At 39.1% G+C, this 27,753-nt stretch overlaps 3 protein-coding genes across 6 annotated transcripts in view; 1 reads left to right on the top strand and 2 right to left on the bottom strand.

Annotated features, from left to right (window-relative positions):
* Positions 1 to 296: 296 nt before the first annotated feature.
* tal1 (T-cell acute lymphocytic leukemia 1) lies at positions 297 to 6,023 on the bottom strand. 2 transcript variants are annotated; one of them, XM_044133493.1, is made up of 4 exons: positions 5,792 to 6,023; positions 3,927 to 4,524; positions 3,585 to 3,703; positions 297 to 1,816 (listed from the first exon to the last, which is right to left on the bottom strand). In XM_044133493.1, the coding sequence occupies exons 2-4, from the start codon at positions 4,484 to 4,486 to the stop codon at positions 1,287 to 1,289; spliced, it is 1,209 nt and encodes a 402-aa protein (XP_043989428.1). In that variant the 5' UTR covers positions 4,487 to 4,524; positions 5,792 to 6,023; the 3' UTR covers positions 297 to 1,286. The 2 variants fall into 2 exon arrangements, with proteins under 2 accessions (XP_043989428.1, XP_043989430.1); XM_044133495.1 differs by having other exon boundaries at positions 3,615 to 3,703.
* Positions 6,024 to 7,554: 1,531 nt separating this feature from the next.
* Positions 7,555 to 19,333, bottom strand: si:ch211-13f8.1. Of its 2 annotated transcripts, none has more exons than XM_044133490.1 (9): positions 18,326 to 19,333; positions 16,109 to 16,175; positions 14,517 to 14,666; positions 12,152 to 13,320; positions 11,682 to 11,832; positions 10,496 to 10,715; positions 10,043 to 10,155; positions 9,742 to 9,932; positions 7,555 to 9,432 (listed from the first exon to the last, which is right to left on the bottom strand). In XM_044133490.1, exons 1-9 carry the CDS (start codon positions 19,233 to 19,235, stop codon positions 9,251 to 9,253), a joined length of 3,153 nt encoding a protein of 1,050 aa, XP_043989425.1. In that variant the 5' UTR covers positions 19,236 to 19,333; the 3' UTR covers positions 7,555 to 9,250. The 2 variants fall into 2 exon arrangements, with proteins under 2 accessions (XP_043989425.1, XP_043989426.1); XM_044133491.1 differs by having other exon boundaries at positions 11,682 to 11,829.
* A 4,634-nt stretch (positions 19,334 to 23,967) lies between these two features.
* Positions 23,968 to 27,753, top strand: part of rc3h1b (ring finger and CCCH-type domains 1b) — an 18,816-nt gene continuing 15,030 nt past the window's right edge. For both annotated transcript variants that reach the window (XM_044133489.1, XM_044133488.1), the window contains exons 1-2: positions 23,968 to 24,104; positions 25,892 to 26,315. In XM_044133489.1, coding sequence (XP_043989424.1) covers positions 26,085 to 26,315 — 231 coding nt within the window. In that variant the 5' untranslated portion in view covers positions 23,968 to 24,104; positions 25,892 to 26,084. The remainder of the gene's footprint in view (positions 24,105 to 25,891; positions 26,316 to 27,753) is intronic.

Raw genomic sequence — 27,753 nt, 5'->3', positions numbered from 1 at the left:
ACAGCTATCATACAACAAATATGTCATTACCAAACGTACAATGTCCCTTTACTGTAATTCATAAAATACCAAAGGTACCAAGATAAGCTACCAGATTCTGCTACAAAAGCAGAACAACCAACAACAGTGAGCAACACTTCCAGAAAACTGCTGGTGTTCGTATGGTATTAATACTGCAAAGTGGTGGTGGTGGTGGGTTGGGGGTAGCTGTGGTGGGAGTGTACGTGTTCACGTAAAATGAGGAAACAAAGGGACTTATTTGTGTACCTTGCTAAACTACATTTGCATTATAGTTTAAAAAAAAAACATTAAAACATTCATATCAAAAGGACTTAATGAGTCATCTCAAGATTTCATCTGACCCCTGTTTTGTACACTTTAAGAGCACTGTTTATATTGTACCTCCACAACAATTCAAATACATGTGGTTTTTATTCACACAGTGTAATTGTTTGACTATTGAAATATTTGGCTTGATTTTCTATTCACCGGGTGTGACAGAAGCGGTACCACATTTGATGTACTTCCATCCATATGTTCACTTATTCTAGAGTTACATGTAGAATTGAATTTCTTTTCTTCCTTCTTCTCGAATCCTGTCTCTTAAAAGAGAGTTTTGATAGTAAATCCATTCACAAACACACTATGGTACATCTGAAACCTCATGACTAGAAAGTCACTGTTATTATATTTTGCAGTGGAAATATAATACTATTTACAATACATAAGTAACTGCATCAGAGTCCCACCTGTTCACTGTGTTAACAGCATCTCGCAAACATTTATTTTATTATTATTATTATACCCTATGAAACTTGTTCCACTTATGTCTTTATGTTTATGTCTGGGCATTTTGGACCAGTTTACCTGCAAAACTGTTCAAGCAAAGTGGATCAATACCTTATTATGCACCATTTTGCAATAAATGGCGACTGCAGATTTAGCTCAAAATGAACTCCTTACGCTTAGCATCTTCTAAAAAAAAACCAGTGTTTGAATTAAAATGTTTTCTTTCTTTCCTTTTTTTTATAGTTTCATTTCAGAGGGTGTCTTTGGAACTTTCAACGCATAGAAGCTTATAGTCTGCAAGGTTGATCAAGAACATGGCACATGCACAATTTACAAGTTTAAATTTAACCATGGTATTCGTCGTGTTTCCAGTTCGAGTGAGATAACTCTTCCTAAACTGATTACTCCAAGATAAAAGGTGTTTGAGGTGTTTCAAATCATTTTTAATTGCTTTTCTTCAGTCTTTGATGTCAAACTGTGCTCTCCCGACGTCACCATCATCGCCTAGTGGAACCATCTAATGGGCGTCCGTTGCGCCTCAGATCTCTAGCCGCTAGATGCAGTGAGGGTCCGCGGGATGCTGTTAGAGTCCTTGTAGCTGGAGGTGAGTCCTGGTCCTCCATGAAGCTCTCGGGACTCCCCTCCCCATCCCCATCAGGTAGGCTACCACAACTGGAGCCTGGTGACATTGTCTCCAGAAGATCATCCCTCGCTAGGCCCACCACGGTTTCTTGATGCGCCGCACCCTGAGGGCCTCCCTCGTGGGTTGGAACACCAACCAGCAGCCCCGTGTCTCCGTCAGTACTGTTGCCAACATTTCGCCCTCCGTCCTGGTCCTCCAGGAGGTTGGAGAGGAAGCTGATGTACTTCATGGCAAGTCTCAGGATCTCGTTTTTGCTCAGCTTCTTGTCCGGAGGGTGAGTGGGGATGAGTTTGCGAAGCTCCGCGAACGCACCGTTTACATTCTGTTGCCGCCAGCGCTCACGGCTGTTTGTGAAAATGCGACGCACAATCTTAGGCTGGCCAGCTGTTGGAGAGGATGGAAAGAAAGAAAAATACTGATATAAGGTGTCTAAGGTAGCATAGCAGTGAAGCAGCTAAAACATGACATTACTGAAAATGTGGATTTTCAAAAGCAAACAAGTTATAAAGAACGTAAAATTTGTAGCAGCAAAAAGGGTGCATAATATTTGTAAGAAGAAAAAAAATAGAAAACAACCACAGTAATCAACATTTGCGCTCAATGTAACCAAGGATTATTGAATACAAGAAATTATTGATTTATTGTAGTTTGACAAACCTCAAGAATAATCGGCTTTTGGAAGGATGTGTTTACCACATCTTGAAATAAATGATTACTTATTTATTTATTTATAGGATGCAAACAAGATAGTTTGCAACATTCACATAGAAATGGCGAAACGGTCCTCCTTATTCTGGTTTCAAATTGTTGATTATCTTTGCCAAACCTCCAGAATAAAGGTAGTTTCAGAGGGTGAGTTAACTATATACTGAAATCTATTGAATTTGAATTTGTCTACACAGGGAATTGGTGTAGGGAAATAAAACTTTATTTGAAATATTCAACTCTAACCATTATATGCTGGTTGCAACACTATTTTTTGTTCCGCCATACATTTTTAACAATGCTAGACTTTGCTTGCAGAAATCTCAAAAGCAAAATATGTTTGGGTTTATATCACTTAGCCCTGTTCTGCAATCCATAATCATTTTTATTTATTTATACACACTTCTTTGAAGGTAGCTAAAAATAATAATTAAATTATAAAAACACCCAAAATACCCAGCCTCAAATATCAAATAGAAGTTGAAAACCTTTGGGAGTGGATGTTAACTCCTTTCTGCAATCTAGGATTTTTTATTATTATTATTATTCAGATACACTCACCTGTTTTTGCATGTAAAAGTATGATCTAAAAAATTAGACTTTCAGTTCTGGATTTTAGAAATAAAAGAAGAAAGTGCTTCTGCCTGTCATACTGCAACAATAAAGTGTGTAAGATAGGGGAGTGTTTAACTCCATCATTAAAACTATTAAATTAATTTCACTTTTATTTAGATCATTTTCAAAGCTTAGATAGAGGTAAAAAGCAAGCTTACATATCTAGCAAAACTGTCCTCAGTACAAACAGATTTTCAAAGGTACGAGAAAACATTCATTTTCCTTGCCAAATCTCAAGAAATTGTGCTGGGAAGGGTGTGTTTATCCCATTCTGCAATATATTATGTTATTTTTATTTTTTATTTTTCAATTTTATTTTATTTAGACACACTGAGAAGCTTCTCTGCAGGTAGTTATATCATCCCACCCCCAATAAATGTGTCTTTTTTGGTCATTGTTGCTCTTGGAACACACCCAGCCTATCTTAATCCTTCAGCCCACTCTGCAGTAAAACCTTGGCATGGAGGCAGCAGCACCCACAATTCTCCTCCCCTTTATGACAGTGAGTGGGCAGCACTGGAGAGGATGTTTCAAATCAAATGAACTCCAAATTTGCCTAAGAATGGATTATTTTAATTACACGCAGGTACAGGTATAGTCATTTGTTCCGTGAAGTAAGATTTTGCAATTCTCACTGCTTGAACTCTTTATTCCCCCCCCCCCCCACACACACACACACCCCTGTTTGCAACGCATCTTCTGCAACTCTCAGATTGGCAACAGTGTACATCCATGTCAAGGGATGAAACACAATGGAGATGAGGGAGGGACAGGGGGGAGGGGAGGAGGGACTGTACTGGCAGAAGGAGCACACAGCAGAAGTGCATCTTACCATACTTATAAAGATCTAAAATGCGCCTACCCTCGTCGAGCTCAACCTCATAAGGCGCCGGGCGGCGCTTTACCCTGTTGCTGGGGTACATGCTGTACTGCTCTGACTCTCCTCCAAGACTATTAAAAAAGAAAAGAAAAAAAAGAAAGAAAGAAAACAAACACAGGTTAATGTGGCAATGTGAGAAAACTCGGATTCCATCAGGAAAAACATCGCAGCATCACAGCAAAAGTTTTTACACCCAGATGCAAAAGTGCATGCTGCCTTAACAAGTTTCCGTCCAAACGTCAAAGATGAAACGTGCATTTAAAACAGTCTATATCTTTATGACTTCAAAGGTACCTGTTGATGGCGGCGAGAGGCTGCGCCAGATTGTAGAGCATCGCCCGGGCCGGGACAGGGAACGCGTTTGGGCTCAGCTGGACCATTCGAGCGTCGTCTCGGTGCGGCGGCGGCAGCGGCAGCGGTGGAGGTCTGCGAAGTTCCGTGATCGGCACCAAATGGCTCTCCGTCCTCTGCTCCAGTGCTTTTATAGCGTCCCTCCTGGAGAGCTCGATCACCGGCACTTCCCTTTTCAGGTCAAGGGCGTTGAGAGAGGCAGTTTCCCTGGCAACGCCGTTGATGATGATGCTGATGCTGGTCCCGTTGCTCGAGTTCTGCAGCGGAACGTCATCCGTCTCCTCAGCCCCTTTGAAGCTCCCTCCCCTCTCCTTCTTGTCCGCCTCCTCCTCCTCCTTCACCCTCTCATTGGCATCACCCTCCTCCCCCCTTTCTATCCTCGGCTTCTCTTCCTCCTTGTATCCGTTGTGTCTGGAGATGATGGCCGAGTCTTCTCGCTTTCCAGGACCGGATCCCGCGTCGGGACTTCCAGGACAAAGCTCCTGCTCCCGTTTTTCCATCATTTTTGAACCGTGACCCGCTTTTACAGTCCCACAATGTCCTAAGTGAAAATGTCTTCGATTACTATATAATCATTAGCGCACACATCAAGTATTTGCTCTAGTTTAAACCTTAAATAAGAATTTACTTGAATGATCAATTATTTTGTTGTTGTTGTGGTTGTTGTCTTACAAAGCCTTTATAATTATTCACACATTATTAATAATTACCACGTTTAGACAATGTTTGAGTTAATATGAAACAAAAAATAAAAAAATAAACGTTTTAAGTTGGAATTAGCCATTTTATTTCCCTTTGGTCAATACATGTTTCCCTCTTTAAAAAAAACTAGCTCCCTGCCACAAACCTATCGGACGATCTTTCTCAAGTGAAATATTTTTATAACGTGTTATGTTTTTTTTAATAGACAGTTTACCGAAAAATCACCTTTGCAAACAACAACAAAACCTGCCTGTACAGGTCGAGCATTCGATCTTAAAGTTACAATTATTTACTGCCTTCAGCAGACTCGAATAGGCTAAATAATTTTCCAGTAATATGGGCTTCGAGAGCTATTTTTATTTGTGCAATGTCAGGTCGGTTATACTCTATAATAGTATGGTTGATTCACGATAATTCAGCCCACTTAAATGTCTTTTTAAGTGATACAAAAAAATATCCAATTGTGATTCGCATTTTGTAAATTAAAGAGTATAATATTGTAGCTCTTTATTCATGGGTGAAAATAATCAGCGTTCATACATAATGCAGACACTATTTACACGGGAGCTTAATCTGCGTCGAAATAAAATCTTTCCTCCTTTTCTTTTCGCTAGTTCTGAAATATTCCAAAGTAGCTCGGATTGGGTCGTTTCACTAGCAAAAGCAGCTGCGGAAATTACTTTGTAGATTTATTTTTATGTATTGACTAGGGAGGCCATAATGCTATTATTGCTACAAGGGAGCGCTAGGATTTTGGCATTCTGGTTATCACCCATTATATATCCGCGTAAGGTGCTTTTAGGAGTAATCTAATGGAATAAAGCTCTGCAAATATGGAAAAACGAACAACAGACTGATTATAATAGACGCGTTTTTTTTATATATTTTTTTTATATTTTTTTTTTTTATTGTTTCTGGGGATTCTCCTACAGGCCTCGCATCCGTTTTTCACCCCCCAGTCTCAACTCGATCGGACAAAACTAGAAAATATAGACTAAATATGTCGCTCATTACAGCAACACAATAAACCCAACCGTATCCCTACCGCAACAAGAGGAGCGACGCCACGACGGTTCAACATGGAGAGGGAGTTTTTCCGCACTTACCGTTTCAGCCGTGTTGTTGATGTTACTGTGTAAGTGGAGCCATTTTGTGAGTGGGTCATCCATGTCTGAGGTTTTTCCTTTTTTTTTTTTTTTTCCTGCCAGTTGTGGAGCTCTGTGTGTGTGTGTGTGGGTGTGTATGTGTGTGTGCGCGCGTGTGTGCAAGTGTAAGTTATTCCCCGCTGCCTCCAGTGCGCTCCCTCTCTGTATGGGGAGCGGAACACAGGCCGCAATGTGGCCGAGTGAGATAAGCGCACGGCAGCGGCCTCTTCATTCCCGATAAGCTCCTAAACCCATTATTTATGAAATGATTCATTATTATTTGGCTGTCGTTGAGGCTATATAGTCTTGTGGAGGGCAAGGCATTAAAAAAAAGAAAAGAAAAGAAAAAAAAAGCAAACAGGCAAAGCGCAACGGCCTGTAACGTGAGGTATGTGGTAGACTGTACTGGCTGCGCACTTAGGTGTTTTAGTTTTTTTGTTTTTTTTGTTTGTTTGTTTGTTTGTTTTTTTAAATGAAAGAAACAAAAGCTCAGGTTAAGCCTTGGGGAACTTTGTATTCTGAGCAAAAGGTTTTCTTCCACAAGCTCATTTATCAAGCAATAAAAGTTGTTTTATGTTTTATTAGCTCTTCAGAAGAGTGGGATATCTTTATTCATCTATTGTATACCTTAAGGATGGAGCAACTGCTTTCACTGGTACCAGCGGTACCTTAATTGGATACAGTTACTTTAATAAATAAATAAATAAACGTCAGTGCCACTTTTTTTTTTTTTTTCTTTTTTTTTTTTGTCCGGGGAAAAAGGGTCGGTTCTCCGCGGCCGACGGTTCCCCGACGTCCACGAATGGGGGGTGGAGGTGGCAGTCATGGCTGGGGGAGATAAAAGCGTATCGGTCTCTGGAGGCATCAGATAATAGAGCAGAGCATCAACTGCTGACATGCTATCAGAGCACATTCAGGACAAGCCTTAATGGTAGAAGGTACATCATAATAACGGATTTTCCACACGCCTCTATCCCTATAGTTCAATTATTAATTACCCGTTCTGTGAAAGTAATATGAATACGAGACATTTCACCGCGGCTTATAGATAGATAGATAGATAGATAGATAGATAGATAGATAGATAGATAGATAGATAGATAGATAGATAGATAGATAGATAGATAGATAGATAGATAGATAGATAGATAGATAGATAGATAGATAGATAGATAGATAGATAGATAGATAGATAGATAGATAGATAGATAGATAGATAGATAGATAGATAGATAGATAGATAGATAGATAGATAGATAGATAGATAGATAGATAGATAGATAGGCGTCACTTCTCTATATCAATCCTGTGGAAACGCCAGTCACGACCATCACTCTGCATCCTGTCCTCACAGCAGATTTCCGTGAACTGATCCCCGCTAGTGAGGTTGACAAAAGACAAACAACAAAATATGGCTGATATGCAAACAAATACAATCATTAATTAAGAAACTAAATAAATATATAAGTGCATCTCATGTGAATGGTTTTGAGTGTTGGAATTATTTTATCGACATCTTCAATTTTTTGCGTACGTTATTCTAACCTTAAGTCCACAATATTGCCAAGGTTTTTGTGAACCAGTGGTTTCGTGAAGCAAAAGTGCACAATTAAGAAATGTACGACACTGAACCATAATGTTTGGCAAAATAAAATATTTTATTTTACAATCAATAAATCAAAAAAAAAAAGAGGACAAAAGAAAGCACAGTTCATGGAGTAAAAGCAACAATTGGGATAAAGTGCTCCACACAGGGGCTGCCATGTACTTAATAAAAGGTAAAACATTATATTTATTTTTAGCTTTTTAAAGCTTTTAGTTGTCTTTTTGCTGATCAGTATTGAACAGTGCCATAAATTGTCCCACAATATGAAAAAAAAGATAAAAATCTATCAAACTGTGTTAAATGTGACCAAACTGAGCAACATATAAAAAGAAAAATGGATTTGATTCCCATTGTCTATCTTCAAATTGGCCCTTTATAAATATCAGTTATGAACTTCTGTTTCGTCTTGTTACAACCGCAAACTCAAATGTATGGCATTTAGTGGAAGGAAAATGGTGCATGGTTCTAAATACTTTTCATAAAACCCTTCATAAAATTCCAAAGTGTGATGTGGATTTATTTAAACAAACTTGAACAACCTGAAATGCATCCCACTATACCATGAAAATGACAAATGTATGGCATAACTGCAAATTACATTAAGGGCAAGGACTTTTACCTTAAACAATGGCAAGGAGAGCGTTGAAGAGAGGGGCAGCCAGGAAGGCCAGGCTGAATTGCTTTGAAGATGGATAGAGGTCAGTCTGAAAAGAAAAGCTGATGAAGGCTGCAAAAGAATTGGTTTGGAGTTTCACATTGCAGCGGGACCACGACCCAAAGCATACGGCCTGATATAAATTTCACATATAAAAAAGTTCTGATAAAAGCATTAAAAGCAATAAGTGTTTTAAAATGGCCCAGTAATGTTCAGGGCTAAATTAAACTGTGGCAAGAATTTAAAAGAATTTTGCAAGTGTAAACTCTTCATCTGAGCTTCTGTTAACTTTCAAAAATCAACATGGGATTCAAACTATGAACATTAAGAAAACTGAAAACAATTGCACACCACACTTTTAAGATGTTTTGTGATAAAAAAGAAAGATCAAAACCATCCATTATTTTCCTTCCTGTTCCCCGTTTTCTATCACATGTAATCCCAATACATTACATTGTAGTTTCTGGTTGTGATGTTTTTTTTCCATTCAAGGGCTGTAAAAACAGTTGAACAAGAATGCGTCTATTTGTTAAATTAATGTCGCCGAATTTCAATTCACTTGGATTTTATGATGTTGAGTCTTTACACGTTTTCTCTGGAGGGATCGTTGCTGCAAAGTTAATGGCTCCATGCATTCACCTTGGTTTCCAAAAATGGAAAAATATCGTCCAGCAGGCCTTATGCAATCCATTTGACTGCATTGTATTATAAACAGGATCAAACTGGAAAGTATACAGTTAAATTTAAATCTGCCCATGTTATTGAATTGATTTCATCAAGCATTTCTCTACATAACGTAAAGTACTTTTCTTGTAAAGCATCTTGATATGATATTTAGTGGAATTCGGTGCTAAAATAACATAAATAAATAAATAAAACTGAATTTACTTATGTAAATCAACAAAAGGTGTTGGGTAGAAGAGCCTACCTTTAGCAATACACAGTAACATCCATATTTTTAAGTTCTCTGTGACATTTGTGGAGCTGGATTTGTTTGCTCTAAAAGAACTTAACTCTATGTTGTGCTATTCATCTCGAGTTACATCAAAATGCATTGTGTCATGTGCACATTGTGCTCCAGTCAGTTTGCAGTGCATGGTTAGTGGCTAACTGTGCGTCCAGAGGGAAATGGCTGTGTGCTATGTCTATCCTGTGCCGTTCAGCGTTGATTGCGTCGGGCAGGCAAGATCCGGAGGGTGGCGGTGCTTTCCCGAGTCATGAGGCGTGTCACCTGGTCCAAACTGAGTCCCGCCACCGCCTCCCCGTTAACCTGTAGGATTTCATCACCAACACCCAGCAGGCCCTCCACCCCGCCATCACCGACCTTCTCGACGTATACACCTGTAGGTAACAGTCAGTGAACAATGAGAGTTTTGATTAATACCATTTTTCTTGTGTTTTTTCTCCCATGTTGAGCTGATCAGATATTTGTGGAGGTGGTCCTCCAACTAGTTTAACTGTCTTTTAAATATACCGTCAGCTTTTGTAGAGGCTTGTATATTAGCCATTTCTGTGAATCAAGGTTGTCAAAACTTTTAAATGCAGGAGAGTGGACATCGAGGACCATGGTAGGGGGACTAACGCTGTAAAACTGAGTCATTCAATTGACCACGATGCTTTAAAGTAAATGTCAAAGTAAAGAAATGTTACCTGTATCTGGTCGACCTTTTCCTCTTGAAATAACAAAACCAAAGGGGCCACTTGGAGGTTTGATGAGCTCCAACAAGATAGTCCCATCAGGGAAAGCCTGTGTGACCCGGCCCATAGGATGAGCCATTCTGGCGACAACTACATCTTCATCACTTAGGCCTCTGTGAATCTCAATCTGGGGGCTTTCAGGGCTGAAGAAAAACAGATTAAATTCATTAATCTGTTTTAAAAATTATTTATATTATTCACTATTTTTTGACTTTCTTTGGCTTTCTCTCTTTTCTTTTTCTTATTTTTGTACCTGGGTGCCAAGCCATATGGTATTTGGACTTCTCCCAGTATTGTTGAGCGTTCTGTTCTTCTCTCTAAACTCTGAACAGAGGAGGCTTTACGTAGCTGAGCCAGTGGGAGCACCTAGTGGCAAACAAGTGGAATTGTAACAAGTATTGCATTTATAGTACAGTGGCAAAACTCAATAGAGCGGTTATCAGAGGAGTAGTGCCTTTATGACAAATGTAAAAACATACAAGTATCCCAGAAATGACTGTAACTGATAAGAGTTTGCGCTTGCTGAATTCTGTTTAATGTGGCATGAGTGCATCAGGTTATGACTGATGCAAGGAGTCAATCTTGTGCTTCCATTGTCAGACAACAAGTTTGTAACTGATGATTTCAAGAGAGGTCCGGCAGAAATATGTGACAAATGGAGATAAATAAAATCTTGCATGAAATAAAGTTTGTTTCTCTTGCTCACTGTGTGCAGGGTCTGCAGTGAGGGTGTCCTCTGTATTCGAATGGTAGGCTGAGGTCTCCGCGTGGGGCTCGGTGAGGCTGAGCTTGCCCGTTGGACGGTGGGGAGACTGAGCTGTTCCATGCTGCTGGAGCGACTCCCCTTCACCAGTCTGCCAACGCTATTCAGCCCGATGGAGGAAAAGAAACGACGCAGGAAAAGTTTTGGCCTCCCATCAAATTTTCTGTAAGAGGAGAATTGTTTTGTTCTTTTTTTTTTTTACTAACATGCAAACATTCACCAAGTTATTGTCAGGTTCTAATGTGTGCAAGTTTCAGATCCTTCTAATTTTGAAACGATCCTAATGTAGATCTGCAGATCAGAAGTTCCTTCACTGTTAGCATGCTGTCTCTGCATTGAGATAAATGCATTTAAAGGAAATAACATCTATGTTTATCTATGCTGAAGTAAACTACAGCCAAAAATAACAACTTTGTATTCTCAAAGATGTATATATGAAGAAATATACTCCAAATTGTTATTCAGAAAACGGAAAAAATAGGAAATAGTGACCTGCAGTGCAGCTGGTTTTATACAAGGTTGATTTCATCCAATATTCTAGTGAAAATAATAAAAAAATAAACTCACTGGCATCATGTTGTCACACTTTAAAGTTAAATGAACACAGCATAAATAAATGAACTATGCAAAGAAAATCTGTCTTTACCCCACAACTTAGGTTATCATTAGGCTTGCATGGCCCATTGCATAATAAAAATAGATTATCAGATGAAGGCCTCACATTGCTAGAAAAAAATTACTGGTGTTATGGATGGGTATATTTGCACCTGCATGTCATTGGAGCCATCTGCTTTGTGAATTCAGTGCAGAAATACAGTAAGTACCACATGCAAGACAACTGCAAATTATAGAGGAGACTGATTCATGAATTATCCCCTTAATTTTGTGCTTCACTTTCCAAATGATTTTATGTACGGTAATATCCAAAAGAATAATTACTTTTTCCCTCCAATAGAGGGCAGAATTGTGGAAGTATTCTCACAATCTTTTGAGCTGCAGTAAGTATCAAGTGTGCTGTTTGTCAGAGTTCTAGTTTTAATCTTTCTTCTGGAACAGCTCCACGCAGAGTTGTTGCTGTGACAGTTCTAGTGTAGGAGGAGATTCGTGCGCAAGATTATGAAGCGCAAACCTGGAGCCGTCGGAGCTTTCCTCCCACAAAGCCTCGGCTTTTAGATGTTCAGATCTCAGCAGCTCAGCTCTGAGGTCCTCAGCCCGAGACATACCCATGCATCGCAGAGCTCGAAAGTCTGAACCAGGACCTGTCTCTCCACTTACGCCTGCTTAATCATAACAGTAATGGTTACACTGATCAGAATATCCATATGAATTTGCAAACAAAACAAAAACAAAAACTGCTCTATCTAATCGAAAATAAATATCAACATAATTAGTGTAACTTTTGAAAATATTAATTAAAACAGAGTCGAATTTTAATTCTAGGTCTCTCATGGAGTAATACAGTATATAGTACATTTAGAAGAGAATAGGAGGATTAACCAATGTTATCTTCTTATGCAAGAGTTGGATTTACTGCTTGAAATTAAAAACAGAAACAATAGATTCTAATGTCTGTACAGTGGTTAGCTTGTCTTCACTTACCTGCTCCATCTGATGTGGCATCCCAGATTTCAGCCGATGGCAGATCCGTGGGGATTCTGGCCAGGGAGTATCTAAGAGTGGAGGGCCTAATGCAGGGTACTGGGCTGCTTGCTGTTGGTGACCCTTGGTTTGTAGACACAGGAGATTCCCTTCTTGCTTCAGGGGAATCCAGGGATTGAGAACAACTTTCTCCTCCCTGAACAGGGGACACCTGGAACTGAACCGTGGACTGACCTGCAGATGAGCGATTTCTCGAGCTTGACTTCAGGGCTGACTTTATGGGCAATGATGGGGCGGATGCTTCTCTAAGTCCACCAGATGCCTCCAGTAAATGTGGCTCTAAGGCAACAGGGCTGCCAGGAGCAAATGAAACTGCTCTGCTCAAGTTGACCCTGTTCCGTGGATTGGAGTTCCGTCGCTGAGCCCAAGATGGGCCATAAGGACCGTGACCAGACTCCAAACGATTTTCCCCCTTTCTGCTCCGTCTTCGCAGTTTCCCAAAGCCAGAAGATTTCCACACTGTGCTGCTTTCTTTATTTTCTCCTAGCACATAAGCTCCAGCAAACGTGACAGTAAGAGGAGCTTTAGGGCGGGTGCTCGCATCTGGTTTGTTTGATGGCACCCACACAGGAGTCGATTTTCCACGCGGGTCCTCTGGGGAAGCTGTCTGCTGTGGCTCACTGTTCTGAAGTTCAGAAGGTGAGGAGACCGGCTGAGGTTCCCTGACTACAGAGCCACACGCTTCACATTTCTTCACCAGCACTATGATCTCTTTAATAACAGTTGTTTCATCATTTGTCACAAGATCTTCTTGCTTCTGTGAAGGTGGCAAAGAGATGCTCCTGTGGCCTCTGCTCTTCTCTGAGCCACTACTGCTGGAGTCTGTATTACTTTCCTTCGCCCTGGACTTGGGCATTCCAGGTCTGCCACGCTGTCTCACTCTGTCTAGATAGCGGGACTCAGCTTCTTTCTCGGATTCATCTTCAAAGCGCACACGTGTGGGGGAACAGCCATACCGTCTTGGTCGATCTGCTTGTTTCACCGGAGAAGAGTCCCTTTGTGTGGGAACCAGAAGAGGACCAGATGAGGCTTGGGATGGAGGATCTTCTTTGGTTTGAACAGTTTTCTGCACTGTTGTGTGATTGGCAGGCTCAACTTGCTGATTTTTCCTGTATAAAATAGAAACTATGTAATTATCAATAACATTTAAAGCATTGTTAGGTAAATGTGTGAAACATTTTTTTCTACTTTCAGATAAATTAAAGTAGAAAATATTAACAGAACGTAATTCAGAAAACATTTTTTCAGTATCAAACAGCAGAAGTCTACTTCACAGTTGTTTGTAAAATGGAAACAAAAAGAAACATTTTCACACTATTTTCAAACCTGAAATGTAAGGCATGCATTGGTTACCAGTAACTTGTAGAACTGTCTTTTAGTGCATTTATGCTAATATGCTTTGAGTCAAATAATTGCATCATAGTGCCAGGTCATGAATTTGAGTTTCTGCTCAAGTCTTTGGACTTTCGTTGCCTCTAGCAGATTTTCTTTCAAAATTGACCGATGTTTATCTCTATTCCTCTTGCATTGACTTTGCCCAAATTCTCTATTCCTTTTGATCTCCACAGCATGAAGCTTCCGCCATTAGGGTATGGATGGTTTATTCAAGGTAATACCAATTCCATTTTACATTTAAACCAAAAAGTTCAGTTTTGGTTCAATGTGACCAGATTCCCTCCTTTGATATGCTACCTGTCTTCTTAATATCAGTCTTTTCCAGTCTTCAGATAGGACTTTTTATGGCGTTCTATCAACAAGGACTTTCTTCATCCAACTCTTCCATTCAGGCCAGATTTGAGGCATGTATGAGCCTCATTTCAAATAAACACTATAAACTCTAAATTAAGCATGCAATATTTTGATTCCGGAACTCAAATAGTCAGATTTATATTGTATGAAAGGGTTGTGCAAATCATTGTAGATCCAAATCTCAGATTACATAATGACAGTGTAAAAGTAGTGCTCTGCCTCAGTTACTGCTGCCTGTTGTAATCATGTTCATGAATGAAAGGTATATTGCAAATACTCATAATCCCATATTAACTAAATGCTTCTCGCTTACAGCAAAGTATTTTGGGAATAACTGAAGCCTTGTGATGCTCGCCGTGTTACATAAATAAAATACAAGCAAATATTTTCACAGAGTTGTCAGTTTGAGCCTTGTAATTACAAAGGGCAGTCAGGTTTCAAAGCTTTCTCTTATGTAACTCGCTAAACCAGGCAAAGAGCAGTTTGATGGATAACAAAGAGACATGCATAAGTGAAAGCAAAGAGGGAAAAACAACACAATAAACTAATGACTTACACTGTGGATCTTTGATCAGACTGAGACCGTCGGGGGCGGTCATCTTTGAGGAGGTTGGAGCGAGCCTTGAGCCTGGCTCGCTCTAGAAGACGCTTGGCTTGCTCATGCCTTGGGCTTAAAGGTAGCTCATCACTTATTACAAGAAGTGACCTGATGATCGAAATAAAAACGGAGATTAGTGCCAAAACATGAGATTAAAACAGCAAGGGAATGACGGGTTTAAATGTTAGACTGAAATAGATCTGCACTTATTTGAGTACTGCTAATACCTGAGGTAATGTTGAAATGTGCATAGCTCGGCCTGTGTTGATACATTTCAACATCATACTTTTCAAAGATTAACTTAACATTGAGTGAATCGAGCGGAATCTTCCTAAGCTGTCTTATGCAATGTAAGATGAAAAAGACAGGGGCGTGGCCCCGATGGTAAGCAGCAAAGGGAAACGTCATCCATCCATCTATCCTCACACCCAACAGCTAAGCTGCTCTGCATTGTGCTTCATCGTCTGTACTTCTTTATCCCCTGGCCCAGTGATAAAGATAGCATGATACATCAGCCACGTGGATTATCATTAGAATGGACAGAGTGTGATTCATTCTCTCCTGAGTGCCAAGATGAGAGCTCAGTGTGTTTTAGTAGATTAGAGTTTGTCACCTTGTTTCGTCCAATCAATTACAACCTTCAGAAAATTAGCAGCCTTTTCTAAGAGATCTCTGATTGGTAAAGGTTATGAGAATGTAGTCAAATAGTTTATTTATTGTTGTAATTCAGTCCTTAAAGTCTAACTCATTCACTATAGTCATACACTACACATAGGGTGATATCATTATGGTTTACAGCTAATGAAACCACACGATTTAGGTCCAAGGAACATTTGAATATTATGGGCAAGTGAGCAAAGATTTTTAGCACAAAAAGCCCATTGCAAAGTTTGTCCATGTTCTAAGCTAATTTGACATGGATTGTTGTATTAGCCCATTGCGGTATGGAGGTGATCAGCCTTGCTTCAATAGCAACCTTTACTGGACAATAAATTACATCAGTGCTGCAGCCATTAAGCTAGATCTCTGTCTATTGGTAGTGTTGGCAGGTACCAAGCCTGCCAGAAATAAGCATCTTCATAAAGCTTGTTAGCAGAAGCAAACATAGAGTGCTCTAAATATTCTGGTAAGGATCCTCAGTGACTTTGGACTTGACAAAACACAAAACACCAACACTTGCAGATGATTGTCATAGCCTCTGCACATGGTGTGCATACCCTTCAAACTGAGGCACCCAGCAACCCCAGATAAGTCACTTCTGAGATGTCCTCTGACTCAAGGGTGGCTCTGGAAGAAGTCCAGAGTTTTGAGTCTCACTCAAACTCTTGACTGGGCTTTGTTTCACTGTCATCTCAACTTTCTAATGTGCTTGTAAACCTGCTTCTTTAACGATTACTATTTGTGGTTGTCTTTCCTTGTTAAAGGTTCCTTGTTTTGACCATGCATATTTTCTACAAAACTGACTTTATAAGCCGATATTAAGATGGATGTTACATGGGTTGTATTTCACCACATACAATAAATGTCAAACAAAGAATTTCAAAGCTTACCTCAAATATGGTTCAAGCTCTTGAGCGAGAAGTGTGGCATCTGTGTTTTCCAGAACATCGTGGTCCCCTGATACAGGCATAAAGTAGGAGATAAAAATTAAAAAAAACAAGTCAGAGGAAATATGGAACACCAAGTAAGCTGTAATTCAAATATACCATTTTGAAAAAGCAATTTTTATAATCTGGCTTTCTAAAACTAGAACAACTTGTGTTTGAAACTCTTCCTTCTGGAAACATGTTAAAGCACATTTAATTAAGGTTCACTTCTCATATAGATCTTATTTGGAGCCACGCAGCAACCAAGAAAGCAGTCATTCTTGTTGAAATCTAATAAGGGCATTTCTGCTTTGAATAAATTTTATTTATCATGTTTTTTATATACCGGAAACAATTAAATGTAGTTAATATCAGCTAAACCGAAAACCTATACTATTTTGCCACTAGAGGAAATAAGAGTATTTTCATGAATATGCTTCTATATGTTTTTCATCGCCTATCAGTAGATGTAAGCTTTTATATATAAACATTATGGGATAATACATAATCTCTCATCCTCAAGCATACAAAGACATCCAGCATCGCTCAAACTGAGATACCGACACAGGGACACTTCCCCCACTGCACTGGCTGCTAATAATAGCAACAGCCTCCTGCACATCTGCACATCTGACATCTGTTCAGAGCTGGGGACCAGCCAGGTTACAAACCACATTTTAACATAACATCCTAAGCAGACATGCAACTGCTCGTGAATGGCACTTTGAATGACTGTAACAGCTGGATGATGAACAAAGTGGACTTACCCACATATTCTGTAAGATAAATTGCTCCCATATATAGAATACAATAAGTATAAGTATAATAAGTATGAGCATGCCAATAAATATACTTAGTGGCATCCTTGGTAAAAAAAAAAAAAAAAAAGTATAAAAGCTTCACAGCAAAATTTGTGCTGGAGCAGTATGATTAAAAATTGGAGAAAATGTACCTTTAATTTGATTTCACGTGTTCATTGGGTGAAAAGACGTCATGGGTTTTTTTTTGTCTTTTTTAATGGCCTGTACCTAGATTGTGCTTTATCTAGTTCAGAAATCTTGAAAGGGCTTTACATTACATCCAGTCATTCACAATATTGTAACCACAGCTGCCTGGCAGCATTGAGCCTGCCATAGTCCAGCACCAGCAGCAGGTAAAGTGGGTGAAACCTATCTCCCAAAACCTACAAAACAGGGCCTATAACTCACTGGTTGCATCACAGATGTTCTATCATGCTTAAAGCCAAGTCTGAGAAATTTCCATATTAAGCTGTTATTTTACAAACCAGCTAATAATGTTTGTTGTTCAAAAAACTTACCTCTTAGTCTCATAATATTCAGTTTTACGTAAAGTTCCATTGAGCGATCAAATTCCACACATTCACATTTGTGAAGGTAGGACATGTGAGGTTCTTTTCAGGCATGTCTCATAAATAATTATGTAGCTCCAATTGTTCCTTTTGCCAACCCCACAATCCCACTCTTTGTACCACTATTCTTAACTTTTAGACAAGTGCTGCTGTGCATAGTAGCAAGATAAAATGGGCTTCTCATCTAGCCATGTTTGTCACAGTTGGAGTTGTTTTAAGCTTTTTAAATTATAGATGTGACAGTGTAAGTTGCGTAACTCTTGCTGCTGCTTGCTCAGGATTCCCTTGAAAAATAAGTTTGAAATCTCCATGAGACTTTTATGATTAAATAAAGGTCAAATAAAATGTTTAGGAAAGTTGTCTTTTTTTTCTTGTAGGCAATTTAAAAAAACTTTTGAAGATCAAATCTCTTTTAATTTTCTTGCATGGCATATTCTCTTGCTATTTCCTATATTGAAGAGCAGCTAAAAGAAGTGGGCCTCGGTGTTATGTCATATTAAACAGGAAGTTATTAATTAGAAAGTCTGCATAAACTTTTATCAAATTTAAACACCTAAAGCATAAAACAAGGATTCTTAGGTTACTTTTATTTATAAGAATTGGAGGTTTTATCGAGTTTAATAGTCAGACATTGCATAGCTCTTTAATAATTTATGTGACGCAATCTACTTTTAAAAAACTATCAACAAAGAAAGTTAAAGAAGGGAAGTGCGTCTAGGTACCATCATGTATTTTTATAGATTGTTTGAAGTATTGATTACACATTTTTCCATCTGACCTTACATAACAATGCTTCCCGTTAAGATGCTTACCTTTATAATCTACTCTGTATGTTATGTCCCCATAGTAATCGATGCTTTCTCCTCCGCGGCGATCACGCGCCTCTCTGCAGTTTTGTTGTCTTTCCCTCAGCTTTGCGTAGGCCCTCTCCTTCACCCTAAGCTTCAGATCGGCACGCAGCACTCCATTTTGAGAAGACATGCTTTCCCAGCTGTCAGAAAGGCACAGCCCTTTGGCTGAATCCACCACATCTGCTTCACTTTGTTCACGTCTGTCCAGATAAAATTCCACACTATCTGAATGTTTGAACACCGATGCCGCTTCGGTGGCTTCAGCCACACTTTGTGCCTCATTGCTGCCGACTGCTTCAGAAGGTTTGGACTTGCACTGAGGTTCCGGTTCCACTTCCTCCGTCTGGGTGTAGTCCTTTAAGGGTAATGTTGGGGGTATGTCGTGAGGGTCAACCCCATTGAGAAGCAATGTTTCTGGCCTTGCTACTCTCCAGAAGCCCTTTGGAGGTGCCCAGTGTCTCGTTGAAGAAGAGGATGAGGTGGAAGCAGATGTAGTAGAAATAGAGGAGGAGACGGCAGGCAGAGGAGGAAGTGACGGCTCATCCTTGCTACTACTTGAGTTATCTGAGAGAAGACTTTCCAGACTGGTGCCCTCCTTGAGCCCACAAGAGCTGACCTGGCCCTCATTTTCTTCTGACTTCTTCTCATCGCTTTCCTCTGTCCCCTGCTCCGTTTGTAGATCCACAGGAGGACTGTGGATCTCCAATCGAACCTGAACCTCTACCTCCTCATCTTCATCGCTGCTGCTCAAGTTCCTTGCAGCACCTGATCGCCAGGAGGTTGACGGCACAAACAACTGGCCTTTGGCTCTCTGCCTCTGCCTCAGGAGTACTTCAGATGAATTTTGCCCAGGTGAGCCACTTGTGCGCATCTCACCTGTGTCCAACTTCTCTCTGTCCTTCTCCCTCTCTCTGCCTCTTGTTCTTCTCTGAGTCAACGATTTCACTTTGGTCTGCAGCGCATGCGAGGCTGAACTCTGGTGAGGAGGCAGCGAGGTCTTTAAAGACGATGCTCCGAAATCAGGCTCTGGAACAGGGCCAGTGATGAGTCCCCAGTTGATGGGAAGGCCAGTTGGTAGAGGCCAAGTGGCTTTAGGAAGAACATTACCTGCAGATCTCTCCTCCTCATCCATTGGTTGGACGATCCAAAAAAGGGGTTATGCTCTGAAATATTCTGAAGGAAAAAGAAAAACAGCAGAGAATTAGAAACTGTTACAAGAATGATTGAGACATTTCCGTTACATTCATCGCTGGTTGCTCTTTCTCTCCTGGGAGGAGATCTTTATTGTGGATTCAGTCACGTTGCATTATCCAGTGATTACTTTGCAGGGCACAGGATAATCCTTTAGAATGAGAATAAGCAACTGCTGTCTGCTACTGAGACCTTACAATCCTAAGCTGTATAAGATGTTTTATTTTCTTTTGTTAAACACAGAATAAGTTCTCTGTTTGTGCCATTCATTCAAAACAAAGAAAAGAAAAGAGTCGCTTACTTAAAAAAAAGAAAAAAGATTTATGCTTTAGCTAAGTATTTTAGAATCATTACTTATTGCTGCGTCCTTTATCGTATAGGCTATTGCTAAATATTAACACCAAAATAGGTCCTTTATAACAATAACAGGATTTAAAGCATTGACAAAAATGAAAAGCGTACCTGGATAAATATGTAAAAGTGATTTTTCAGTCCACTCATCTAAAATCACCCTAAAGTTGAGATAAATTCTTGCGCAATATCAAAAACTAAAGTGCATCTCAACAAAACGTGCGCCAAAACAATCAGGTGGGAATTCCAGCGCGGCTTCTCATTCTTAAACATTAACAAGAGTAAGAAAATAAAGGCATGAGTAAAAGCAATATATCCCCAGCAGATCATGATGGAAGAAAGAAGGGGGGGGGGAAGAAAGAAAGACAGTAAATGGAAAAGGACTAAGCACTAAGATTTCTCAGTGCATTCTGGACCAGGTTGTGTTGCACTTACTGTCTGCAGCTCCCGATCCGAGCGGTGCCAGGCGAACCAGCGGTGCCTCTATCATGCTCAGTCCGCTAATCCCTTCAGAAAATCAGTGGGATTAACAAAAATGGAATTCAAAAATGCTCGCTTTAATTTCGTCCTTGCCCCGCAAACCCTCTGCCGAGTGACGATCTCTGTTGCGTAAGCGCCGTGCACATTGTTATTCCCACGATGCAATAATGCCCCCAATGAAAAGGAGGGGGAAAAGTAAAGGAAAAAGAAAAAAATCCTTATACTGCCAGTTTCCTGATTCCAGATTGAATCTGCGACTGAGACAGAATGCAAGTCACATTTTGTTTCTGTGTAAACAAGTGTCAGAGGATTCTTACTGGATATTATATACTACAGCTGATCCATCCCTCCGTCTAATTTTATCCCGTCCCCTCTGCCCGGGGAGGATGTCAACCTGAATCATATGCTGAACAATACAACAATAGATCTGAGCTCAGATATGGAAAACAACAAAAGAAACCATGAGGAAAAATTCATGGTTTCCTTTGTATTTATGATAATCTTGCAAGAACTTTGTTCTACGTGATTTTTTTCTATTGTTAGTTTTTGTATTTGTTCGTTTTTGCGACTGTATAATTTATTTTTTGTTGCACCATTATGGATATGCAACATCTATTATTCTCTTCCAAGCAACATCTTTTGCTGCACAAAACAGAGTTGAAACGGATTTTTACACTCAACTTCTTCAATATTTTTCTTCTGAAATTTCGAGTTTCAGGCAGAGGCGCGTCCAGAATGTTTTGGAGAAGGCTGGCCAGAAGGGGGCACTGATCGCCCTGGGCTGTCACATTAATATCAAAGGCAATGTATAATGTGTGGAGTTTTATTATGCTGTCAGCATATATAAAGGCATTCAAAAAATTGCGCAACTAGGTTCTAAAATATTATAATAGACTCAAACTTGTCTCCTTCACTCTTTGCATTAAAATCATATTCAAAGAAAGATATTCTGCAGATATCTAAAGATATTCTAAAGATATCTTGTCTTTGTCTCCATCTCACTCAACCCCTAAAAGTCTTTACCAAATCTACAAACCTGCATTCTTCCTCCATTCATCCTCACTTGCAGCTCAGAATGCAACTCTCTTTGTTTGATATGCTCACTATCCCTCCACTGCACGTGTCTAAGCCATCTCCTCGTCTCTTCAACTTGGTCTCCAAATCTTTCAACTTAAGCTGTCCCTCTGATGTGCTTATGTCTAGTCCTGTCTATTTTGGATCACTCCTAATAAAAAATTTAACATCTCCGGCTCTGTCACTTCCTACGCTACGTTTTTGTTTGTGCCATCTCCTTACAATTATACGTCATGGCAGATCTCGCTGCAATCCTGTAAACCAAACCTGTAACTCTTGCAGCTATCCTTCTGTCACAAATCATTCCTGACACCTGTGTGTATCCTCTCCTCCCTGCCTGAACTACCTTCTTCATCCATGTTTATTGCTTTGAATAGTTGCTCATGGAAACTTCAACTCATCCATTTTTTATAGAAGTTCTCTTGGAGCTTCACTGTTCTTCACGTGTCTCTTTCTTGCTCATCCACATGCATTCTGTCTTGCTTCTACTCACTTTAATTCCTCCTCTCTCCAGAGTGTACATCCACCTCTTCAGACTCTCTTCCACCTGTTCCCAACTCTAACTACAGATGACAGTTTACTCTGAAAACATCACACTCCGTGGGGCCTCCTGCCTGACCCCATCTGTCAACATGTCCATCACCAATGCAAACTGGAAAAGGTCCCAGAGAGGCTCCCTGATGTGATCCCATCTCTTTATTGAGCCCATCTGTAACGTTACATCACTCCTCAACAGTTACTTGCCTTTAGAAGTCACATACTTTTTAAGCAAAGTCTGTATGTGTAATTCAATCTACGTATAAATAAACATGTGAAGATCTCAGAGGTTTGTTTGTGAACAGTGAACAAAGTGGTCAACATCAGATATAAAGTTGTGGGGAAGTTGAAAGTCTCAATGAGGTTATGAAATCTCATACTGTTTAATGCATCATCAGAAAACGGAAAGAGTGTGGAATAGCTGGCAAAGAATGGTAGTGCCAGTGTCATGCCATGGGATGTTTTTTGTTTTAGCTCTTCAGTGCTTTGAAAACCCCTAATTTGGATCAATGCACATTCACATGCTAGGATGTCTAGATCTAAATCCTGTAGACTGCTACAGACATTCTCTATTCACCTTTGGAAACACATACCCCACAAATTTGGAGATGCAAATAAGACTTTACAAAATGTTGACTTGTGGCTACTGAATATGAATCATGCTTCTAGACTTTTATTTGAATGTTGAAAAGTAGCTTTCTTCTACCTACCAATTATGAACTATACTGTATCGGTTACATTAACAAAAAAGGTTTTATATATAAGATGAAAAACATCAACATCTTAAGCTAATGCACATCTCCTGCACCACACCAAAATGTCTCAAACACTGATAGGGCATATAGTGCAAATCATTTTGACTTCCTCAAAAAAACAAAACTCTCAAAGAAAACATAACACTTGTACCATTCCTTTTCAGTATAAAACCATATTAGTGCCTCCTGAGTGTAACCTTTCTTCACTTTAACAACTCTATTCAATATGGCATGGCAAAACATCTTTATTCCTTTACAGATTAACACATCTTTGTTGTTCTTATGCAATTGATCTTTTTTTTCTCAGGTCTTTTGTCATTAACAATAGTTGTTGCTGGTGCCTATCTTCAGCTGTTACTAGGCGACAGACAGGATACACCCTGAGCAGATTGTCAGAGGGCAGTACAGAGACCCAGTGCACAGACAACCATGCATTCTCACAATCATACCTAAGGGCAGTTTAGAAACATTATTTACCCTAACAGTGGGAGGAATCCAGAGTACCCAGAGAGACCCCACACATGATACATATATTCCATACAAATAGACCCCAAAGCTGAGATTTAAAACTTTGACCTTCTTGGTTAAAGGCAACAGTAACTGTGCAACATGCAGCCCACCTCAAAATGTGACCAGATCTTAGTATTTCACTATTATAAAATGTGACTCAAAGTAAAATTTTTTGCAGTGCCTTGAAATTTACAAAAAAATAAAAATGCTTTGGTTTATAGCAGACCAATGACTGAGTTGATTAGGGATGACTGTTAGCTGGGACTAATGTCAAATGATTGCATATTGGTTATCTATCTCATGTGAAAATCCAACAAATCGAAACAAAAACAATAAAAGTGATATTGTCTATTCCTGTATAATCCTCTGCACTTCACTTACCTTCGTTTGTTTGTCCACATTTCATACTTTTTTACATTTCAATTATAGACTATTTACACCTCAAATTCTAGAATAAATATTTTTTTTATTTGACAACGTTTTACTACGTATACTTATAAATACTATTCTGTAATATCAGCCCCCCTGGTGAGCCTAGAAATAAATATGTGCTGGTCTCTGTCGCATGCTACAAAGCCAATTTAAAACGAACCATCTCAGTTTTGTGTTGTGCAATGCCGTCCAATGTCAACAGAGGGCGCTATTTAGATATGGTTGCGCGCACACAAGCACACGCACGTAAACACGTCCGGGCCCAGCTAGCTCTAACCGGCTAGCAGGACTGTTGACAGTGCACCTCCCCTAAACATCGGCAGCAGCGAAGCTGCACAGTCGACATGGCAGGAAAATATCGCAACAGTTTTGTAAAGAAAGATGAAATATTTCCAAGTCATTTGGAATAAGTGAGTAGTAACGATAAATATAATTTTATTATGACGTGAAACTAACATTAGTGGCTATAGTGTTAGTTTAGTCAAGTAATGACGCATAGCGTTGGTTAGTAGCAGACATAAAGATATTTAGCTAAAGGGAGGAGTTGCTAACATTTGTTCGTTAGCCTGTTACCCCTGGGTGTTTCTTTTTACAAGAAGCGTTCAGTTAAACATCTCTAAGACTGGATTAATGCATTACAATAACGCGAACTTCCAATGTTATTTTATATTGTATTGAAATAGGTGCCAATTATGTAAACAAATACATTTACATTAAATGTTTGTTTGCTAGTGCCAGATGCTAGCGTTACATAATATCACAGCAAGTCAAACGATAGTATACCGCTCATCTGCTACCTATCGTTTTCTTGACCAAAGGTATATATAGCAACTAGAGTTCTGGACAGAACATGAATTTGAAGCCTACAGTGACACTGAGACTGGGGATAATAACTATGTTATAGCCAAATAAACCATGCCTAAAACAGTTAAATCGATTTCTTTGAACTAACGCCGTTTACTTTTTAGCTAAGCTAGCTAACTAGCCTCCCATAGCCTACTTCGCTAGTAGTTAGCCAACGAATCGCTTAGTTTTGTCACATACACAGAATCATTTACAACAAAACACAAAAACCTAATGTGTCATGCTCATCGAATAAATTACACAAACTCTCAACATCGAAATCGTAGTGTTACGACTTTCTAATAGCGAGATTTGTCATCTTGCTTTAGGGACTCCGGTGACGGCTAACTCGGTATCCTTTGTCCATAGTCATAGTAGTTACAGGCTCCTGTTTGAAGGCCCCACAGCTGTTGTTTTTCTCGTTCACTTCGGTTGTGCATTATAAGCATATCTTTTCATATTTAATATTTGGTTTGTAATGGTTGAGCTGTGTATGCCAGAGAAAATTTTATTTTACTATAGTATGCGATAGTAAAATCATGAACCTACTTGTTTAGACTAGTTTTCAGATACAAATGATCAGAGATGTTAGCAATTGCTCAAAAGTGTTGTCTATGAAGACAAACGATTTCATCTGCACGGACAATAAAATATTTGAAAAGTATACCAGAACAATCTGCTGGTTTAAAATTAAGGGAACTAAAATGAACTAAAATCTTAATTTCAAGAACAATTTATGCTCTTTAATTTAAATGTAAAACCAAGATTGTGACCCACAATCTAAAAAAATTTTACAAAGTACTCAACAAAAAGTCTTTGGATGTTTTGCCATTTTAGTGGTTTGAATAAACATTTGTAAATTTGATTAGTAATAGAATTCTTATTCCACCAACCAAAAGCCAATGATAACTGATATACAATGACATTTTCACCATTATAAACAGCAACAAAGGATATTCTGCCTTGGAGTAAAGGCATTCAGCTTGCATATTTTTTTAATGTTAAAATGAATAAATTGTGAAGTTTACTTCTGTGTTCAATTTTTGATACAAACTGCATATTGTGTGCCCATTATACGTCAGTTTCTTTTTGAGTAAAGGTATTTGAAAACATTAGCTCTTAGACTACTTAGTTTTGTCAAACTAAAACTGCAACAATAAGCCTTGGTTATGCCATGAATGAGAATTAAAAACAGAAGCCTGCAGTAAAATGCATAACATGGCAATATTTTTGTTTGTAGGCTTGCAAAGAGTTGATTGAGTTGTCACAACGTTTTGACATGTTTGCTAAATTGTTTAATTTACCAAGGATCTTAACAATTTCCCTTTTTTCATTTCTTTTTTCTCTTCTACAGTATTCATCACGAGATGTGATCCACCATCCACAATGTGTGAGGACATTTAAGAACGATTTAGTTCGGAAAAAAACAAATCTTGATTCCAGTGGAATCTTCCATATATCTATATATATAATTATTATATTTTTTTTCTTTGTGTTAATTCTTACTTACATTTATATACACACATCCATCCCATCAACATATAACCATGCCTGTGCAAGCGCCACAATGGACAGAGTTTCTGCTGTGCCCAATCTGCACACAGACATTTGAAGAGACTGTTCGCCGGCCCATCAGCTTGGGCTGTGGACATACTGTGTGCAAGATGTGCCTGAACAAGTTGCACCGCAAGGCCTGTCCCTTCGACCAGACGGCCATCAGCACAGACATCGAGCAGTTACCTGTGAACACCGCCCTGTTGCAGCTGGTGGGAGGCCAGGTAAGACATGAGCCTGTGTTGGATTTGTGATTCATTACCAAGCAAGTGCAGCAGTTCATATTGTTTGTGCAAAGATCCTCTCAATGCGTGAACCTGAAGGTAATATTGGGTTTGCAGCACAGCTTAAGATACTCTTTTACACAATACTCACAGCATGGGGATTCCCTTAATGTGTCACACCAACCTCATTAAGCTATGAACAGTATTTTATTGGTTTACTGAGTGCTGGTGCAATGTGTAAAGCTGTATTTCTGTGAGGCAATGTTTAATCAGCAGGGTGAGGCACAGCGTTTTTTTATTCTTCCTTGAGGCACAGCTGATGCCGACCGTAGTGCTGTAATGGAAACTCTCTGTGCATCAATCGTAAAACTAATGTTTTGTCAGATGCATTCTAGGTAATGGCGTGTGCTGATGCTATGTCATATGATACCAGACTGACTAAATGATATCTCTAGTTACATAGGTAGAGAAGTTCCTTGTATATTTTATGGTCCTTCTCAGTTAATAAATATGCTTTGACAGAAGTCCATATAAAACTTGTATAAATTCTATTTTAATAATAGGATCCAGTGTGTGTACTTTCCCAAGCTTAAGCAGTCTATAGTCTTGTTTTAATATTGCAAAAATAGATTCGAAATGAATGATGGTAACATGTTGGGACATGATAGCCATAAGTTGGTGTGACTGTAACATCAGAAAACCAATTTTGTTGAAATTTGCTTAGTTCATGTATAATCAGGAAAATAGATTAACATACAAATATTAATGCAAGTCCAAATATGGCCAAAATGATTCTGATCTACGACTGAGATTCCCTTTCTATATTTTGTCAGACTACATAAAATGCAATGTTTGTGTACCACACATTGTTTAAAAATATAATGGGCAAATTTCATATGGGGATTTTGGTCACCTATTGAGCTGTTAAGACAAATTTCTTGTCTATCTTATATGCTTTTCATGATTGGGACTGAAGAGATAATAAAATGTTAACCTCACTGACTGTTTTGCTTTTTAAAAATGATGTGCATACAATAGACTGTTTAAAACAGTCTGTTCCCTCCCACCAGAACACAAAGCAAAAACAAATTACAGCCTCTGTAAATCAACTTTAGTGCCAGAAATTACACAAGACTGTCTCGTGTCTAGTGTTTTAAATGTTTGTTTCCATTTTTGGCTTGCTTTCATTTTAATTAGACATTACCTCATCAGCTATTATAGCTACTCATTTTTTAAAGCAGATAAAGTTTAACTGACTGTGTTAAATTAGTTGTTAAAACTGTAAGAAAGTAGAAACCGAAGCAGTGACAGTCCTCTCATGTTTAAGCAATTATCACACAAGACAGATGGATTAAACCTACCTCCTCCCCCGCAGTATCAGTGCTCGGCATAAAACACAATAGTATTTATGGTCATGAGCATTATTACATGGATTAAT

The sequence above is a fragment of the Gambusia affinis genome, linkage group LG12 (genome assembly GCF_019740435.1).
Source record: "Gambusia affinis linkage group LG12, SWU_Gaff_1.0, whole genome shotgun sequence".
Taxonomy (NCBI): domain Eukaryota; kingdom Metazoa; phylum Chordata; class Actinopteri; order Cyprinodontiformes; family Poeciliidae; genus Gambusia; species Gambusia affinis.
Note: the sequence above shows the minus strand (reverse complement) of the source record. Positions and strands in the feature narration are given on the sequence as shown.